This window comes from Pezoporus flaviventris, unplaced genomic scaffold (assembly GCF_033815535.1).
Source record: "Pezoporus flaviventris isolate CSIRO_AGI_PZ_B2104156 unplaced genomic scaffold, CSIRO_AGI_Pfla_v1 ptg000036l, whole genome shotgun sequence".
NCBI classification, from domain to species: Eukaryota; Metazoa; Chordata; class Aves; order Psittaciformes; family Psittacidae; genus Pezoporus; species Pezoporus flaviventris.
Window position 1 is genome coordinate 18,310 of NW_026892584.1, and position 18,326 is coordinate 36,635.

Below are 18,326 nucleotides of genomic sequence, written 5' to 3' on the forward strand. Positions count from 1 at the left end.
TTTTCCAGGAAGTAATTATAATATTTGCATCCTAATTAAGTATGCACTTTCTTGCTGAGTGGGGGTCTCTGGTGTTCTTCAACAGTCTTTCTCACTGTGTTTACTGAATTACCTCAGTGCTTGAGGATGCTTGCAACATCCCAGTGCTGAGTTAGCAGTTAGTATGTCTGCTTCTGTTCTGTTCCAGTCTTGCCCCACGCTGGGTGCCACTCTGCTATCTTGAAGGCTAGCATCCTTGGTTTTATTTACTGTCTCCTTAGCTGTTATCAGTCCCCTGATGTTCCTTCCCCCATCAGCCAAACATTCCTTTCTCTCTACATATTAGAAAGCTAGAACAGTTTGGTCTATTCTACTATGTTAAAGGCACACACACTATTGTTAGTTTAAAATTTAAGCCTACAAGATCAGCGTGTGCACAGATTCAGTGGGTCTGGATTTGAGATCTGCTGGCATCCACAGTCACTGGTAGAATTTGACTACTTAGATGATGATTTTCTACTTGCCCCTGCCATCCCCTTAGATGAAACTTTTCTGCACAACAGCAAAGCCTGACACCCCAATTAGAATGCAACAAATAACTCCTACCTGCTGATTGCCCCAGTGTTTCACCCACAGCTTCCTCCTTACTGCACTCTTTTCTCTCCGCAATTCCAGCTCCTCCACCTCCCTTCCATTCTGGGCTGGTGCATGTGCTGTGGTGGGACCAGGACCGTGCACTGAGCCTGCACTGGAGCACACCAGCTCTGCAACCTCCTAAGACATGAAGAAAACAGCCCCCCAAAGGAGGGAGCCATCCCCTGGTGCTGGGCTAATGAAGGGCCCAGCTGGTGTCATCAAAATGCTTAAATTAGAGCAGGAAAGGTGCAACCATGTGCCTAAGGGAACAGAGCTGCTTTAGAGGAGTAAGGGAAGAGATGAATAGGTGAGACAGGCTCTCACTACCAGGCATGACTTCACCTACAGGCCTTTCTCTTGCCTCCCAGCAATGACACTGCCTTTCTTTCACAGCAGTTCATGCACTTCAAAGGGCGAACAGCATAAAAGGAATCTAAATATAGGTTAAAGCCTGAAACCAAAGAGCAGCTGTTTCATTAGCAACAAGAGAAGCAGGAGAAAGAATTGTAGGACAGAGCTTTCCAAATGTGCCAAATTACTTGTATTTTTTGTATTTTAGGTATTTTTTGCTATCTTACAGATATTATTCTAGTATCTGGACACATTTCGGATGTGCAGTAACTGATGTAGCTGGGACCTGCCACGTGTGTGTTGTTCTCTCCTTATGCTGAGGAAGATCACTGGGAATCAGCTTCCTGGGTCATATCAGACATCCTACTGGACCACCTTGCACTGGAACAAGAGGCTTGCAGAAGCTCAAGTGACAGCAGGAGATAACTGTGGTGGTGTGTCCCCCCACTCTCTCCTGGACCCATCTGCTTCCCAAAGAATTCCTGTTAGCCTTTGCATAAATGCATGAAGTTGGATGGCTGGGCACTCCTTGACCATTGACTCCAATCCCTCAACGAAGGAAAGAAGGACCATGCAGGTAACAGGAATGCCTGGATACTTCCTTAGCACATCAGGAGCTCTTTTGAAATAGCAAATCACTCCTGACAAATACCAGATACCAGGATGAAAATTTACATGACTCAAGCCAATCATCTTAACACCCTATGAACAATGATCCCAATAGAGAGCCCCTTTGAGCTCTCCTGGACCACAGCAGGCTGCGACCCAGTTGTCTCCCTCTGACTGGGACCCTCCCAGAACCTGTAAACCCTCAAAATTTATGAAATAGAGGGATTATCTGCCTGTTGCTCATTGGTACTCAAACCTTTGCCCTTTAAGGAGTGCTCAGAAAGCTGATGTGAGTCTATTATTAGTGATACTGCTTTTCACTGCACTTGAGGGAAATTTTTAACATACATATGTATATACATCTATATATCCATATATCTCCATCTTAGTGTGTTGTGTTAGTTTAGACACTTAACTTTAAGTGCATGTATATTAGCTTCAATAATCAAGTGTTTAATCAATAATTAAGTACTTTAATGGACTTATAATACTTGGCATAATTGGGAAGCTGTAAAAATAAAACAAAAAACAACTAATAGTGGCCAGAGGCCACAAAAAGAATAGGAAAGGAAAAGGAATTATTTCTAAATGTTAGGCTCCTGTCTAGAAGGTGCTTATCAGCACAGGACAGATGACATCAAAAAGATACAGGACCTAACTGAAGGACTGAAAAAAGAAAGAAAACAGAATATGGACTCCGCTCAGTATAAACACACTCAGTTTTGCAACATAAGCTTCTTCTTAGTCCAGTCTGCATAAACTAGTTATATCAGCCTGATCCAAGCACTTGCATGTGTGACGTAACATTTTCAATAGGACACTCCTAGGAAAAGCTAAGAGCTTTTGATTGAAGGACTTTTCCAAGGACTTCCTAATATTTCAAAATCCACAGAAACCATTAGAAAGCAAACAAGTGCATGTTTAGCATTTGGAGCAAGAGCCACAGAGGCTTCCGTTCATTACACTACAGCACCGTCAAGTGGCTGTATAAACATAATATGCATAAACTGCCAATGAAAGGAAAAGAAAGCAGTATAAATCCCCATAAACAAGCAGATTATAGAAAAGGAAATTACACAGAATACACTCTACTAAATGACGAAATATCCCGGTGGGAGGAGCTGCCCTACGGATTCACGTAACTGCTACGTCGCTCCCCCGTGACTACCGTAATGACCGCCCCGCAGCGACAGATAGTCGCCCTTCCTGTCTTCTCGGAGCCGCCGCTCGGGTCCTCCACTTCGTAGGGCGGGCACAGGGCCGGTCGTGCCTGCTCCGGGAACGCGTGAGGCGGGTGCCGGCGTCCCTGCCCGCGGCCAGGTACCGGGACAAAAGAAGGGGCAGACTGAGGACACGGGCCGCGCCGGGGTAGGGTGGGGTCCAGCCGCGGCGAGGTACCGGGCCAGGCCCCGCGAAGCGGCTGGGCCGCGTGTGGAAGGAACCGCCCGCGGACCGGGGCTGCCCGTAGGCTGCAGAGAGCGCTTCAAGAGCGCTTCAGGAGCGCCCAGCTCTTCTTGCCCCCCGGTCTGCGGCTGCCCAGGCGGGTCCTGGGGCCAGCGCTCTCCGGCACGGGCAGCGAGCAAGCGGCTTCCCGCTGCAGTGCGGCTCGGACCTGGCCACAGCGCCGGCCAGGGGCTGACACCGCTCGGAGGAGCAGCTGCCGTACCGTGCTTAAGCGTGGGGCCTCGTTGGCAGGGAAATAACGAGGGAAGAGAATATGAAAGGGGAAGGGCAAAAGAAACAGCAATCCCAAGTGATGCACAGTGCAATTGCTCACCACGTGCCGGTTGATACCCAGCCCGACGCGAGCAGCTATTTGGGCCTTCCGGTTAGCTCCTCCCCCAGTTTCTATGCTGAGCATGACGTGCTGTGGTATGGAATACCCCTTTGGCTAGTTTGGGTCAGGCGACCTGTGTCATGCAGAGCATGAGAGACTGAAACGTCTTTGATCAGGGTGTTTGTCCTGAGTTCAACAGTAGCAGTCATTTTTCTCCTTAGTAGCTGGTGCAGTGCTGTGTTTTTTGACTTTCAGGCTGGGAGCAGTGCTGATAACACCGATGTTTTTAGTTGTTGCTAAATAATGTTTACTCCAGCCAAGGACTTTCTGGGTTTAGCTATGTATTGGTCAGCAGGTGGTGAGTGGTTGTATTCTCTTTCCTTGTTATTTCCCTTATCATTGATTTCCCTTATCACTGTTATTATTGGTGGCAGCAGTAGTGGTTTGTGTTATACCTTAGTTACTGGACTGTTCTTATCTCAACCCATGGGAGCTACATTCTTTGGATTCTTCTCCCTATCCGTCGGGGGGGGGGGGGGGGGGGGGGGGTGGGGGTGGGGTGGGGGGTGGAGGAGAGGGAGGAGAATGAAAGGGGGGAGTGAGCAAGTGGCTGCATGATTCTGAGTTACCAGTTTAAACCACAGCAGTGTTACTGATCAACAGCTAATGACATCAGTGTTATCAGCATTGTTCTCAGGCTGAAGCCAAAACACAGCACCGCACCAGCTACTATGAAGAAAATTAACTCTATCCCAGCTGCAACCAGGCAATCTGGAGCTTTTTCCAGGAATACTTACAAAACAAGTGAATGGGATAATCTCTGTTACCAGTACACTGTCATGTGGACAAACTGTGGTGATAGACTTGATGTGCTTTGCCTGTGTTTCCCATAGTGGTATTTCAGGTAGGGCAGTCAACTGCCAAAACAGGGGCATGCCAAGGGTAGAACTGTAGTGATTATTTTTTGTTTTACAGAAGACAAATTGTTAGGGGCTTTTTGTTGGTTTGTTTTTAAATAGAGTGTTTCCCAAGAGCTCTGACTTCTAATACACATGCAAATTCTGAAAATTCATGTTGCCACTTTCATACTGACCTAGCGTGATTCCTCATCCACACACACAGGCCCTACCTACCACAGTGGGAATTTGCCAAGAGCATCAAGGTTGGTGCATAGCCTGTAACATAACTTTGAATAATTTGGTGTTAGCTAAATTGCTGATCAAATGTTAACTCTGCTGCAGTGAGCTTTGATCATACACAGTTCCAGTTACTAGGTTAGAAAGACACAATTTATGAGCCTAAGGAAAAACAAAAGATTAGTTCTGAGTATAGCTGCTTGATTACCAAGGTAAACTTGGACACATGGTCTTTTAAAAGAGATTAAAAAAGAAAGTACCATTCCAAGTTAGTGCTTCAGTAAAAGTACATAAATAGGCAAAAAAAAAAAGAAGGAAAATAAACTGCAAGAAGCAGCAGCAATACAAGTGAAAACAATTGCTCATTACCAACCAACCCCTAGCCATTCCCTGAGCACCATGCTCCCAACCTCCTCCCTCGGGTTTATTGATGAGCGTGATGCCAGCTGGCCTTTGGGTCAGTTGGCGTAAACTGTCCTGCCCGAGTCACCTCCCAGCTCCTTGTGCATGTGAAGGGGGTATAGGGGGAGGCGGGGCCTGAGGAGTAGAGGAGGCTTTAGCACTGTAGAAGCACTGCTCAAGATTGGCTAAATCATGAGGGTGCTATCAACACCATTTTCAGTGCTAATTCAGGACATCGCCTTGTACCAGCTGCTGTGAAGAAACTGAACTCTCATCTTAGCCAAAACAGTACACAGCTTTTTGTCTGAATTCTGGTTTTGCATAGTGTGTAGGTAAATGTTAACATTCCAGTTAGGCTGTATTCATTGTAGTGAAGGTTCTCAAGTATTTTGAAAGCAGATGAGTTCCTTTCTTTTGTTAGAAATTTGTTCTTTATTTTGCAGTAGAAAATAAGGCAAGAAGACTTCAGGCTCTGATGTGTCAGGGCCAGCACTGGATTTGCAGCAAACTTTAGCATGGTGTGAAACCACTCTACAGTAGCAAGCTTTTTATTTGGTAATGGAATTAGTGTTTAAATAACTGCCCAATATTTACATCAAACAGTTGGAGGGCAGTACAAAAGCCACATGACCATAACAACTGAAGACATCTAGAACCACCAGCTTTTGTGTATACCCCAGGCTGCTTATTGTAAAGGCTCAGGTTGATTCTGCTCATGTCAACTTGCCCCTGGTCTACATGGGAAGAATACCTAGGGAAGCACTGTTGGATGTGAATTACTGACATAAGGCATCCCATGCAGCCTACCTTCAGCACTTTTTTTTCCTAGAAACTACTTGGAAACAGGATGGATGAATTGTTTAGCCATCAGCAGTCTCTTCCTGGGGACCACCTTTGCAACTGGTCTTGACAAGCAAGGTTTGTGCTGAGAGAGGAGGCCCCCAGGAAACTAATGACTGGTACCTGAAGAGTTCATCCACCTCATATGTGGCTCCCAGATGGCTTTTGAGAAAGTAATCCTACTAAGCATTTTGAATTGATGCTTATAGTAGTGGGGAAAAAAAATCCCAAAAGCCTCCAAAATGAATAAGGTGTTTGGTTTAATTCCAGAATTAAAGTTAGTGTATTTTTAGTCTTCTCTAGAGTAGAAAGCTATAAGTTCTTTGCATGTCTTTTAAATTACTTAGACCTAATCTGTCGAGCTTGTAGGTAAATGTTTGCAGCACAAATCTCATTGATTTTTTTAATACTTTTTTTAGGGTGATCTTCATGAAAATACTAAAGACTTCAAAGGATTCACTTTAGGCAAAATAAACAAATTAAATTGTTCTGAAAAAGTAAAATGGATGCTTGTTCAGTTGGAGTTCAGCTTCAAACTACCAATGAATGCCATAAGACCTATTACACCCGTCACACTGGTTTCAAATCTAAGCAAGATCTGTCTTCATCTGATCTACTGTTACTTCAGCTTAGGACTGGAATAACCCTTTCAGAGAACAATACAATCTGCTTCCACCATGCAAAAATTTACATTGAAAGATTTGAAGACTTGCAGAAGTCATGTTGCGATCCCTTCAATATACACAGGAAACTATCAAAGAAAAACTTGCGAGCAATTGACTTGGATGATGCAACTTTTCTAAGCGCCAAGTTTGGAAGGCAGTTTGTACCTGGTTGGAAGCTTTGTCCCAAATGCATGCAGATAATAAACGGAAGCGTGGATGTTGAATCTGAAGATCGCCAAAGACGAAAACTTGATTCAGACGTATGTATATGGATCAGTTTTCCCAGTCCCTCTTAAGTTCTGCAAGCTGTTGGAACTTTGCTTCATACAAGCCTTAGCTAAAGAAATAAAGTTTTTTAATAGAAATTTGAAAGGTTAGTCTGCTAGTTGTGTAGGAGTTTACTATGCTCCAACCTTTACTTGGAGTACCTTAAAAATTCCACTTCCCTAATTATCTACTATGGTCTTTTAGATGTGAATGATTGTGTCTGCTGTGGTGGTTTACAATTTACAAGTCTGTGTATATACCAGACTGCTGCTGGTATTTTAAGCTGTTACTCAAGCCTTGCAAATAACAAGCTCATGTGCTTAAAACTGAACACTGCAAAGGTTTCTTCCAAAGGATTTGAGATAAACTTTGGGTTTAGTAACTTCAGTTTGAAAATAAAATTATCCACCATCTCAGACAGTTCATTACCAAGTGGCTCTACACTGAGGCAAAATTAAGTGTACTAGTTGTGGCATCTGAGCTGTGAAGGCCATGGTGTTTGTTCAGGAGCATTAGTGGACTGTGGGCAGTGGGAGGATAATGCTTTAAGTGCCAAGTTTGGAATACAGCTTGTACGTTGTTGAATGCAGCATTCTAGCTGTACGCAGGCAATCAGTAGAAGTGTTGGCAACCAAATTGGCAAGAGCTCATCCATATATGCCCTGTAGCAAAGCAGAATTGCATTCCAAGAGCTGTTGCCCAGCTGTATTTTTCAGTTGCTTGTCAGTGTGACACTGATAGAGTGAAATTTGAAAGCATTGATTAAAACTGCTACTGTAAAACTGGTGTTGTTGTGTTTTGAGACTGGAAGAATTTTAAGACTGAAGTTGTTTCTCCAGGGAAATCCAGTGCTTACAGTTGAGGTCAGCAATTTACCCAAATTATTACAATATCCTGGCTTGAATTAACATTTTCTTACAAATTCAGGTTTGTATTTGTAAATAAATGAAATTTTCTGTCTTTGTTCAGGGGCGTACAGCTAAGGCTTTGAAGTCTCTACAGTTTGCTAATCCAGGCCGGCAGACTGAATTCACTCCTGAGACCAGCAAGAGGGAAAAAAGAAGGCTGCAAACAAAAAATGCGGCATTTAATTCAGACAGGTGAGCTGTTTCCTATACTTACACCGTCTTTTACTTCCACTTCAAAATAAAATAGCCTGTGACATTCTCCATGTAGATGTTCGCACCTTTACAGATAGCTTTTTTGGTTTTGAGGATGTTAAAGCTCACTCATTACTGAGATAATGAAAGATCAGGTATTACATACAGTCCATATTTCAGGCAATTAGAATATAAACAAGTATTTGGTAAGGTGTGACAATACTACACAGGTCATAGATGAAGTGATTAATTTATACATAAACTAAATTTCTAATAGGCTGAATTTGAATACAGTAAGATCAAGTAGACTACATGTAAAATATTGGAGTTGTCATCTTCCATTAAAACCAGTAGTTACACTTTGGAAACAAAAAGGTGCAAGGTAGGACCATACCTTCCCCCCCCCCCCCCCAAAAAAAGTGTCCAAGTTGGACAACACTAGGTAATAAATAGCAGTGTTTTAATGTGGCTGATTATCATGCTTTCTACAAGGGAAAGGTATATGCAACTGAATTTTGTCTGGCATTTTCCACTAGAAAGTTTGAACCAGGTCAGTCTTGTGCTGATAGTGAGGAAAATCCCAGTTTAACTAGTCATACAATGTTTGTTAAAACTTGCAAGAAAGATCTCATTCATGCTTTTCCCCTGCTCTCCATCCAAGTTTAACCTTAAAAGACAAAAGCAGGTGCTAGATGTGCTACTCACAAACTACACATCCTTTCCCCCCTCCATTTACTTCCTCTACTCAGTTTGGATAGAAGTTGCAGCCAGGGAAATTTTGTTGAGGTGTTATGAAAACTTTTTCTATGTATGTGGTAATGTCGTGGTTTAAACCCTAGCCAGACAGCTTGTTCACTCACTCCCAGTGAGTGGTGCCGGGCTGAGAGCAATCGAGGGCCCCCCCACCCCGGGGCTCTCCCCTTCCCCGCTCCCAGAGGAACGGGGAGGAGGATCGAAAGAGTGCAGCTCCCATGGGTTGAGACAAGAACAGTCCAGCAGCCAATGTACAACACAAATCACCACCGCTACCACCAATGACAGCAATGATAAGAGAAAATAACAAGGGAAGAGAATACAATACCACCGGCCAAGAAACGAGTCTCACGCGGAAGCCTGTGTCCTTCCAGGTAACTCCCAATTACCCCCCACCCCGGGCATGACATGCTGTGGTATGGAATACCTCCTTGGCTAGCCTGGGTCAGGCGCCCCGTCTCTGCTTCCCCATGGCTTCCCCTCCTCCCTGGCAGAGCATGAGCCTCAGGAAGTCCTTGGTCAGGGTAAACATCACTTAGCAACAACCAAAAACATCGGCATCACCAACACTGTTCCCAGGCTGGAAGTCAAAACACTGCACTGCACCAGCTACCACGAAGGAGAAACATGACTGCTACTGCTGAACCCAGGACATTATCCACCCCTCATTTCATAGCATTCACGTCATGCTCAGATCCCACATTTTCAATGCACCATCGCTCTCCCACGTATATACATCCATATACACACAGACCAAGAGAAAAAGGTCATTTTCTTAGTGCATGGACCAATCCCTATAATGCTGCCAAGTCCATTCGGTCCGTGATGTCAGGTTCCATCTGTTGTAACAATCCTTCAGGGCAGGAAAGGCTGTGTGCAGTATTGGATCGTTGCCTGCTGATGCTGGTCGTTCCTTTACTGCGGAACTCATCCGGTTCTGTCAAAGTTCATTCTCTGTTGGGATGATGGTTGGAGGGAAGTCAGGGCTAGTCTCTGGTGAGCTGGAGACATCTAGTTGATGAGCTATAAAAGTATTACACAGCAGGCAACAGCATACAATTGAGTTCACTGGATGTTTTCCCCTAAACTCAAATCCCCTTGAGGTATACATCGGACTTCCCCATCTTCCCGCATTACCCACCAAGTATATCCAGGTCCCTGAGCAAAAGCAATCCCACAAGGGCAAAGTGGGTTTGCCTTTACCTGAAGCAGGAATAACCCAGACTGTCTTCCCCAGCAAATTCTTCATATGCACCACGGGAACTTTGTCCCCCTCTACAATATGTAAAAGTTCTGACTGGGCTGGGCCGGCCCTGTTGGCAGATCCTCTGGTGTTGACCAACCAGGTGGCCTTTGGTAAATGTGTATCCCAATGCTTGAAAGTTCCCTCACCCATTGCTCTCAGTGTAGTTTTTAACAGCCCATTGTACTGTTCGATTTTCCCAGAGGCTGGTGCGTGGTAGGGGATGTGATATACCCACTCAATGCCATGCTCTTTGGCCCAAATATCTATAAGGTTATTCCGGAAATGAGTCCCGTTGTCTGACTCAATTCTCTCTGGGGTGCCGTGTCGCCACAAAATCTGTTTCTCAAGGCCCAGGATGGTGTTCCGGGCAGTGGCATGGGGCACAGCGTATGTTTCCAGCCATGGTAAGCACATGGCGCTTGCCTTGGCGGGTTGGTGGCAGTGTGATATAGTCGATCTGCCAGGCCTCCCCATATTTATACTTCAACCATCGTCCTCCATACCAAAGAGCTTTAACCGCTTGGCTTGTTTAATTGCAGCACATGTTTCACACTCATGAATAACCTGGGCAATAGTGTCCATTGTTAAGTCCACCCCTCGGTCACGGGCCCATCTATATGTTGCATCTCTGCCCTGATGGCCTGAAGTGTCATGGGCCCACCGGGCCAAAAATAATTCACCTTTATGTTGCCAATCTAAGTCCATCTGAGCCACTTCAATCTTAGCCGCTTTATCCACTTGTTGGTTGTGCTGGTGTTCCTCAGTGGCCCGACTCTTGGGTACATGGGCATCTACATGATGTAGCTTCACCACCAGGTTCTGCACCTGGGCAGCAATATCTTTCCACAGTGCAGCAGCCCAGATGGGTTTACCTCTGCGTTGCCAGTTGCTCTGCTTCCATTGCTTCAACCACCCCCACAGGGCATTTGCCACCATCAGTATAAAGTATAGAGTCAGTATAGAGGTAAAGTACTGGCCACTTTTCTCGTTCAGCAATGTCCAGGGCCAGCTGGATGGCTTTCACCTCGGCAAACTGACTCGATTCACCCTCTCCGTCAGCAGTTTCTGCAACTTGTCGTCCAGGACTCCATACAGCTGCCTTCCATCTCCGATGCTTTCCCACAATACGGCAAGAGCCATCAGTAAACAAGGCATACTGCTTTTCACTTTCTGACAGTTTATTATATGGTGGGGCCTCTTCAGCACGCACCACCTCCTCCTCTGGTGACATTCCAAAATCTTTGCCCTCTGGCCAGTCCATGATGACTTCTAGAATGCCTGGACGACTGAGATTTCCTATTCGAGTTCGTTGTGTTAATTAGTGCAGCCCATTTGCTCCATGTAGCATCAGTTGCATGATGTGTGGAGGAGACCCTGCCTTTGAACATCCAGCCCAGCACAGGCAACCTGGGTGCCAGGAGGAGCTGTGCTTCAGTGCCAATCACTTCCGAAGCAGCTCGAACCCCTTCATAGGCTGCCAGTATCTCTTTCTCAGTTGGGGTATAGCTGGCCTCAGATCCTTTGTATCCCCGACTCCAGAAGCCGAGGGGTCGACCTCGAGTCTCCCCTGGAGCTTTCTGCCAGAGGCTCCAGGTAGGACCGTTCTCCCCAGCTGCAGTGTACAGTACATTTTTTACATCTGGCCCAGTCCGGACTGGTTCAAGGGCTACTGCATGAACTATCTCGCGTTTAATTTGCTCAAAGGCTTGTTTCTGCTCAGGGCCCCATTTAAAATCGTTCTTCTTCCGGGTCCCGTGATAGAGAGGGCTTACAATCGAACTGTAATTTGGGATGTGCATTCTCCAGAACCCCACTGCACCCAAGAAAGCTTGCGTTTCTTTCTTACTAGTTGGTGGAGACATTGCTGTTATCTAGCTGATCACATCTGTGGGGATCTGTCTACATCCATCTTGCCGTTTTAATTCCAAAATTGAATCTCCTGTACTGGTCCCTTGACCTTACTCTGTTTTATGGCAAAACCGGCTTTCAGCAGAATTTGGATTATTTTCCTCCCGTTGTATCGCCCCACACAATAATGTCATCAATGTATCGCAGGTGTTCTGGAGCTTGCCCTGTTCCAGTGCAGTCTGGATCAGTCCATGGCAAATGGTAGGGCTGTGTTTCCACCCCTGGGGCAGTCGGTTCCAAGTGAACTGGACACCCCTCCAAGTAAAAGCAAACTGGCCTGCACTCTGCTGCCAAAGGAATGGAGAAAAATGCATTGGCAATATCAATCGTGGCATACCACTTGGCTGCCTTTGACTCTAGTTCATACTGAAGTTCTAGCATGTCCGGTACGGCAGCACTCAATGGTGGTGTGACTTCATTCAGGCCACGATAGTCTACTGTTAGTCTCCATTCTCCATTCGACTTTTGCACTGGCCATATGGGGCTATTAAAGGGTGAGCGGGTCCTGCTGATCACCCCCTGACTCTCCAGTCTACGGATCAGCTGATGGATGGGAATCAGGGAGTCTCGGTTGGTGCGATATTGCCGCCGGTGCACTGTTGTGGTCGCAATTGGCACTTGTTGTTCTTCAACTTTCAGCAACCCCACAGCAGAGGGATCTTCTGAGAGACCAGGCAAGGTGGACAGCTGCTCAATTTCCTCAGTCTCCAAAGCAGCAATACCAAAAGCCCACCGGTACCCTTTTGGGTCTTTGAAGTACCCTCTCTTGAGGTAGTCTATGCCGAGAATGCATGGAGCCTCTGGACCAGTCACAATAGGGTGCTTTTGCCATTCCCTCCCAGTCAGGCTGATTTCAGCCTCCAGCACAGTCAACTCTTGGGATCCTCCTGTCACTCCAGAAATATAGATGGCTTCCACCCCTTGACAGCTTGATGGCATCAGGGTACACTGTGCACCGGTATCTACTAGAGCCTTATACTTCTGTGGGACTGATGTGCCAGGCCATCTGATCCACACAGTCCAGTAAATCCGATTGTCCCCTACCTCCACCTGGCTGGAGGCAGGGCCCCTCTAATGGTCATCACAGCGTTGGACACTTAAGTCGTGGTAAAAGGGATTATTCTTCGTCATCAGAGGAGCTGGAGTAAAATCAGCTCTTCCACTCCATCTGGGAAACTGCTCACCAGAGACTGAAGCCGTAGCTCTCATGGGATGATCAGTCTTGGCCCTTGCTCCCCTCTTCAATTCACTCACCCGTTCCTCCAAAGATGAAGTAGGTTTTCCATCCCACTTTGTCATGTCTTCTCCGTGATCCAGCAGGTAAAACCATAGGGTAGCCCATGGCGTATACCTTCTGTATCTCCTCTCTTGAACAATAGGACGCCTTTTGTTAATAGCTGAGACGTGTGTTGGTACACGTGAGGAGCTGGATAAATCAGATAGATCGTCCCTCAATTGTTTGAGGTCCTGGGACAGTTTTTCCACAGCTGAGATGATGGAAGGGGTGAGATTGACTTTGAACTCTCGGAGTTTATGAACCATTTCATCTACTGTTAGTGGTACTATGTCATTCCAGGTTACTGTTGCCAATGAATGGGCATATGATGACAGTGCATTCCATGTAAGTTTTCGCCACATGTGTCGTGTACATTCAACTTCATCTGGATCTATAGGTGTATCCCCGTTATTCGGCTTGATGTGATAGATCATCTCTACGATGGCCGATTCCCTCAGAGACTGGATGCTTTTGTCTATAGTAGTCCACTTGGCTAAACAACTCATAACATCGTCCTTGTATGGAAGCCTTTCTTTCACAGCTGCCAAGAGCCGCCTCCAAAGGCTGAGGGACTTTTTCTCTCTTGCAATTGCTTTGTCAATTCCCCCTTCTCTAGCAAGTGATCCCAGCTGCTTGGCTTCTGTACCTTCTAGTTCGTGACCATCGGCCCCATTGTCCCAGCATCGGAGTAACCAGGTGATGATGTGCTCCCCTGGTTGACGGGTAAAATCTTTTCGCATATTCCGCAGCTCGGTTGAGGTCCGAGGTCGAGAAGTTACCTCTTCTTCTTCTTCGTCATGTGATGATGACTCCTGATCAGATTCTGGACCAGGTGGTGAATTCATTGGTTCTTCATCTTGCTTCACCCTTCTTGCCTCTTTTTTGCTTGTTCTCTTGTGTACAGGGGCAACCGATATTGGTACGAATTGGTCCTCTGGTTTGGCTGCAGTGATTATCACTGTGGTTTGAGTAGCAACTGTACTTGTTGCTGGGGGTGGTGCAGCTGCTGTGCTTGGAGCTGGGGTAACCGTGCTGTCTGTGGCAGTTGAAGTTCGATCAGCTGCTGTACTTGCCACGGGGGTAGCTGTGCTGTTCATTGTAGCCAAAGTTTGAGTAGCGACTGTTGCTTTGCCCTCAAATCCGCCGACATTCTTTTCCTTTTGAAGGTGCTGGATAGTGTTGAACAAGGCCCTGTAAGCATAGGCCAAGCCCCAGCACGTTGCCATGATTTGTCCATCTCTGGTATGGCCAGAATGACCACACACCTCATTTAAGTGTTTTACTAATTCTTCTGGATTTTGCAGTTGTTCGGTAGTGAAATTCCAAAGTACTGGAGGGGCCCACTGACCTAGATACTTGCCCATACTATCCCACACACCCTGCCACTCATGGCTGTCCAGCCTCTGGGAAAATCTGTTGGTCCTCCTACATCATCGTTTGACCCCAGACAAGACCCAAACCTGACTCTGCTTAACTCTTGAAATCAGTCGTGGGCAAAACACACTCTGTATGCGTGTTAGCATGGTGATTCCCATCACCATCAGCAAACAAGTCTCAACAGCATTAAAAGGTCGTTCAAAAACTTCAAAACTCTCAAATGTAAATGGTCTGGGGGGAGGACTGGGAGGGTAAAAGGATGTCTCTTTCACAGGTTGAGCACCTGAGAAGGAGAAAAAAGATGTGTAATTGCTAAGCACCTCCATCATATACCTCCCAAAGTATAAAGGTGGTGACCACACTGGGAACATAAGCCAGATCAGTTTCATGATCAATGATTCTATTGTATTACAAGTCATTACCATAAAGTACAATGAGACAAAAACCTTAGCCCAAGCCCCATGCTTGAAAAACGCTAATACAGCAAATACCGGATGGAAGTAAGATACGATATACTGAAACTGTGAGATCAAGAGGAACAACCTTGAGAGCCAATAAATCAGCATTGTGACGAGTGACTATTAATCTGGTTAGATCTGTCATTATCTCAACCCCTCGTGCCCCACGTTGGACGCCAAAAGAAACTGTCATGGTTTAAACCCTAGCCAGACAGCTTATTCACTCACTCCCAGTGAGTGGTGCTGGGCTGAGAGCAGTCGAGGCCCAACTTCCCCCCCGGGGGCTCTCCCCTTCCCCGCTCCCGGAGGAACGGGGAGGAGGATCGAAAGAGTGCATCTCCCATGGGTTGAGACAAGAACAGTCCAGCAACCAATGTACAACACAAATCACCACCAATGACAGCAATGATAAGAGAAAGTAACTAGGGAAGAGAATACAATACCACTGGCCAAGAAACGAGTCCAACCCAGAAGCCCCTGTCCTTCTGGGTAACTCCCAGTTACCCCCCACCCCGGGCATGACATGCTGTGGTATGGAATACCTCCCTGGCTAGCCCGGGTCAGGCGCCCTGTCTCTGCTTCCTCATGGCTTCCCCTCCTCCCTGGCAGAGCATGAGCCTCACAAAGTCCTTGGTCAGGGTAAACATCACTTAGCAACAACCAAAAACATCGGCATCACCAACACTGTTCCCAGGCTGGAAGTCAAAACACTGCACTGTACCAGCTATCACAAAGGAGAAACATGACAGCTACTGCTGTACCCAGGACTTGTAAAATGCTGGATCACAAGTATTGTGGCATCTCTGACATTAGAGCTGTTCATAACTCAACTAGATGTAGCCCTAAGTAGCTTAATTTGAGTTGACCTGCCTTTGAAAAGAGGGTCAGACAAGGTGACTTCCAGAGGTCTCTTCTGAACAGAGTTTTTCTGAGATTCTGGAGTTTAACAGAACTGTTAGAGAGTTGGGTAATGATAAAATACAAAAATTCTTTAAAATTAGGATATGTGCACCCTAAATGATTCTACTTGAACTCCTTGAATTACAGCTACACATTATTAAAGAAAAGTAAATTAAGGGAGCATTTCACAACATGGAGGATAATCTGAAGTTTACATCATATAAATAAGAATATTCGTAAGTGCCTGAATAAGTGTGCTATTGAAGAAATAAAGCCTTCCCATTCTTGAAATTATTTCCAAAGCACTATAGTGGAGATACAATAAGGACTGAGAAATGTTGTCAAATACAGGAATATACATCTTTTAAATTAACAGTTTTCACATGAACACCTGAAGGAAGCAAACTTCTGTCCACAACTGCTAGCAGCTTGGCATCCAAAATAGGTGGAAATAACCATTGTTTTTCATTATACAGGCAAGTTTTACCAGCCAAGAGTAAAGTCTATGACAGCCAGGGACTACTGCTTTACAGTGGGATGGACCTCTGTGATTGCCTGGATGAAGACTGCCTTGGATGCTTCTATGCTTGCCCCAAGTGTGGCTCCAACAAGTGTGGAGCTGAATGTCGCTGTGACCGCAAGTGGCTGTATGAGCAAATCGAGATAGAAGGAGGAGAAATAATTAAAAATAAGCATGCTGGTTAGAGTATATGCACATTAATTATCCCGAGTATATATTCCATGCGTTGATTAAACACAGCACATTTGTCAGTGGTTTACTGAAAGCCACTGGAATTTATCACAGTCCATGTGATTAATATGCTCACGTCCACATTTTTTTTCAGTATGATTATGAAGATAATTGTACTACTGTCTTTTTACACTTCATTCTACCTTGTACTCAAGTCTTGTTAGTCATCCAAGTAATCTCTCATCAAACAGTCTTTCACTGTATGTAGGTATAAGGGGCTAAATTTTCATGTGGTATATCCTGAGCCGCTCATTTGTCTGATACACTTGTTTTGTAGAATGCACCATCTCTCACATACTGCTCTTTTTTCATTCTCTAGTTCAGGATCTCATGGTTTCAAACCTGTTCTATGTGAAGCACTCTAAAATTTCTCAATTTACATTTACAGGTATTATTAAAAGTCTCTCCAGTATTAATAGTGAATGCTTCTATAGAGTATCTATGATTCTATCCCAGCTATAGCTGATAAATCCAATCCTGTTCACTTAAACGTGAAAGGCATTTAGACATTCAAATCCCATCCAAATTACAGGGATTTGAGATAAAGTTATCCCTATAATTCAAGCCTCATTGTTGATGTGTTTAAATTAACATATTGTCAATGCCTTGACAGTTTAAAGTATTTAACTGTGGTACTGATTTGTTGTTTTCTAACACAATTGAAATAATTTTTCTGTATTTGTTATCAGTCTGTATTTAGGCTGGACTAACTGGTACTTCAACAGCCCTCTCCCCTCTTTTACTTTGTACTTGTTTTTAAGGTAAATGTTTATATGCAGCTGAAACGCATTCAAATGTCTGTTCCCAAACTAAGAATATCCAGATTGCTACAAAAAAACACGCAAATGTTCAAATTTAAATTTTGTTTGGTTGATGCATTATCTATCTGCAGAACTGAAAATTTTACAGTATAACATGATTTATGTAGATCACTTTCTAATTGAAATCTAAGTAAGTATTATTCTCTGGAATTTTTTGTTGTGTTTTGCATAAATTCTGTATTTTTATGATAGACTTGGAAGATATGCATGTTTATTAGGCCACATTTATTCAAGAATACCATTAACTATTGATTTCTGAAGACTTAGTAAGTCTTAGTAGGTACTGCAGTGGGTAAAGCTGTATAATCTTGCTGTTTTTTTCGAGTGGATTTTTTTCTGATAAGTGTCATGAAGCTTATAGCACTAAAATCTGAACTGATGCTTTGAGTTACACTGACATCTGCTGGTCCTAGTACAGTATAAGCATCTATTTATACTACATTTTTATTAAATCTGCTGCAAAAATAAACAGACTTTTTTTTGGGGGGGTGGGGGGGGAGAGGCAGAACATTGGCTGTTCTTTCAGTGATTGTTTCTCTCATTGGCCTTAGATTCCAGCCACATTCATCACAAGAACCATCTTGAGTTTATTCAGGGAGAGCAGCATGCTTTTTATACTTTTCCAGATAGCAACCCCACAACTGAGTAATAGTCACAGCTTCCCTTACGTGGAAATGGCATTTAATACATTTTAATTTAGTAACTACAGATTGTACTTATCCTGACACAGCAATTAATCTTGTGTGTTTGATAAATGTTTGGAGCTGTTTCACCTCTGAAGCAACCTTTAGAATGAAACCAAAACATAAATGGATACCTCCATGAAAGTGACGGGAAAAGGTGGTCCAGTCTTATAATTCCTATGTATTTATGTTTTAAATTAGACCAGCAAGCAATACCTACTGTTAATCAACTTAACAGGCTTCCAACTGTTTGATGAATATAATTTACTTAATCCCACAGACTTTGTATTCTTACCTGTTAAAGCATTTCTTTGAAGTGAAATGCAAGTCTGCCAGTAGCTTAAACTGCCTCAAGCATACCATTACTAGAACTGTATTTATCCATCTCCAT

At 44.6% G+C, this 18,326-nt stretch overlaps 1 protein-coding gene across 1 annotated transcript; it reads left to right on the top strand.

Moving 5' to 3' along the window:
- The first annotated feature begins 5,917 nt into the window (after window positions 1-5,917).
- ARL14EP (ADP ribosylation factor like GTPase 14 effector protein) lies at window positions 5,918-17,738 on the top strand. The gene is made up of 3 exons (XM_061462773.1): window positions 5,918-6,655; window positions 7,632-7,762; window positions 16,157-17,738. The coding sequence occupies exons 1-3, from the start codon at window positions 6,233-6,235 to the stop codon at window positions 16,383-16,385; spliced, it is 783 nt and encodes a 260-aa protein (XP_061318757.1). The 5' UTR covers window positions 5,918-6,232; the 3' UTR covers window positions 16,386-17,738.
- The last annotated feature ends 588 nt before the right edge of the window (window positions 17,739-18,326 follow it).